A 2,500-nucleotide genomic window follows, 5' to 3' on the forward strand; every position below is an offset into this window, starting at 1 on the left:
TTTGTGGGATCCGTCACGTGACCGAGAAGAGCCAACCAGAGAGAAGCTCAATAAGCCAACGTTATTTGCATCTTCTTTGATTTTTTTTTCTTTGCTTCCTGTACTATTTTGGCTGTCGCTTTGACAATATTGTACATAAAGCATCTTGACAGTTAGCCTGACAATTGTCTACATTGTCCTATGTTTTTTGTTTTTTGTATGAAAAGTCAGTTTCATACAATATGGCTAAAAATGTAGAAAAAATATTGATGTGTAAATGTAGCTGTATATATAAATGTTCGACCCGAAAGTTTGAAAGCACGTTGAAAATATACTATATTTTATTTAACCTAACCTACAAAATAAAACGTTTTGAAGAAGAAGAAAAAAAGCAGGGAAAAGAAATAATATGATGTAAAACCAGAAGAAATATTTCAGATTCTACACGATTTGTAAGTCAGGTTTTCTTGGAACATTCTCAGTTTGTTGCGCTAATAATAAAACAGATTGTAACAAACACCAGCGTGTTGAATATGCAAAATAGAAGGTTTTTTTTTTTAACTAGTCCTCTCAGATTTTTTGGACCAGTGTAAATATAAATATATATAGATAATGATCAGAATTCGAAGTAATATTGTTCTAAATACAAATATATATGCTTAAAATTAATAATCGTGCATTGATTTGAGGATTTGACAACGGCATCGACCAATTACATCGAGGCGTTCAGCTTTTTAACCAATGAGCTTATCGCTGTCATGACGGACCTTTTACCCCTGCACCGTTGCATTATGGGCATTGTAGTCTTCTGCCAGCATGAGATCAGCGCAGTTCCGTCGGACGAACGATGATTTAAAACTACAATTTCCTCTGACGCGGCCACGTGGTTTGACGCTCGGTTGCATCAGCGTAAATAGTTGCTTCACAGACCGGTTTTGATCACTCTTCTCAGTTAAAGCACTGTGTTTGTCTGATCTGTCGAAGTAGATTCATTCAAGAGCGTCCTAAAGTGACAGAGGGTCAAATGAAACTGTATATTTCTGAGGGGAACCCGCACTGTATTAAAGCACTAGCGGTGCTGGAACTCACTGGAGTGAAATGTGACATAGAAGTGATCAGCCACGAGGGTGAGTGACGTTATTATCAGTGTCTGTGAGGAACTTTCTGTTGTTGTTATTCCGGCAGGTACAGTGTGTAGGGTTTTATGACTGATAATATCATGTTTTCTATACTACCATGATGGTAGTGCAACCGGCTGTAAATATAGTAAACAATAAGTACCATGGTATATCTATGTAAGTTATGACAACGTATTTTTTTGCATTGTTTTAACTCATAAAATAAGTTAATAACTAAGTCAGTTTAATGTAATTTAAGTTGAAATGACTTAAACATGCAAGTTGATTGTACTTAAATATTTAAGGCTGCATTTTAATGTACAGTACACCATGGTAATACCATGTTTACCAATACAATATTATCATATTATCATACTGTTTTATTACCATGGTACGATTCCAGTACTTGTGTAAGTGTGTTCTTGTTAATCTTTTACTCGTGTTTCTGTGTGTTTTGTGTCTCCCAGAGAAAGTGGTCCCGCACCTCAGCCGTCCGGTGTCGCCCGTCCTGCTGTTACCCAGCGGCCAACATCTCTTCAGCCCCAACAGCATCTGCCAGTGAGTGTGTGTGTGTGTGTGTGTGAGAGAGAGAGAGTGTGTGTCTGTTTGTGTGTGTGAGAGAGAGAGGGTGTGTGTGTCTGTGTGTGTGTGTTTCCCAGCGGTCAACATCTCTTCAGTCCCAACAGCATCTGCCAGTGTGTGTGTGTGTGTGTGTGTGTGAGAGAGAGAGAGAGAGAGAGAGAGTGTGTGAGAGTGTGTGAGAGTGTGTGTGTGTGTGTGTTTCCCAGCGGTCAACATCTCTTCAGTCCCAACAGCATCTGCCAGTGTGTGAGTGTGTGTGTGTGTGAGTGTGTGTGTGAGAGAGTGTGTGAGAGAGAGAGCGAGAGAGAGAGAGTGTAAGAGTGTGTGTGAGTGTGTAAGTGTAATTTCTTATTCTGTTTAAAAACACACCTAAAATAATGACTGCAATCTTGAGGAAATGAGCAGCTTAAAATTATCAGAAAAATGAAACCGAAAGTGTATTCGACTAATATTTATATTTTATTACTTCAGATATATTTCCATTGAAGCAGAAATGTTTTACTATATATTTTATAGTTTTAATAGTTTTAGTTACAATAACAATAACCTTGATCTGAACAAACTTCACAATAACAAACACCTGAGGAGAAACAGCAGAAGAACAAAAGAGAAACAAAAAAATGACCAAAGAAGCAAATATAAACAAAACAACGTGTGTGTGTGTGTGTGTGTGTGTGTGTGTGTGTGTGTGAGAGAGTGTGTGTGTGTGGATAAACCAGATAAACAGCCTGTCAGCCTGTTTATCACGCGAATTTATTAAAGTTCCCTGATGAAACCAGTTTATAGTTGCTCTCTGTCCTCATTTGCAGTGGTTTGAAATT

At 38.0% G+C, this 2,500-nt stretch overlaps 1 protein-coding gene across 1 annotated transcript in view; it reads left to right on the forward strand.

Annotated features, from left to right (window-relative positions):
* The first annotated feature begins 870 nt into the window (after nt 1-870).
* The window catches only part of mars1 (methionyl-tRNA synthetase 1), a 31,939-nt gene continuing 30,309 nt past the window's right edge, over nt 871-2,500 (forward strand). The window contains 2 exon segments of the mRNA XM_082136597.1: nt 871-1,106; nt 1,565-1,655. Of these exon segments, the coding sequence (XP_081992723.1) occupies nt 1,004-1,106; nt 1,565-1,655 (194 nt within the window). The 5' untranslated portion in view covers nt 871-1,003.

Source organism: Leuciscus leuciscus (genome assembly GCF_965113295.1).
Source record: "Leuciscus leuciscus genome assembly, chromosome: 14".
Taxonomy (NCBI): Eukaryota; Metazoa; Chordata; class Actinopteri; order Cypriniformes; family Leuciscidae; genus Leuciscus; species Leuciscus leuciscus.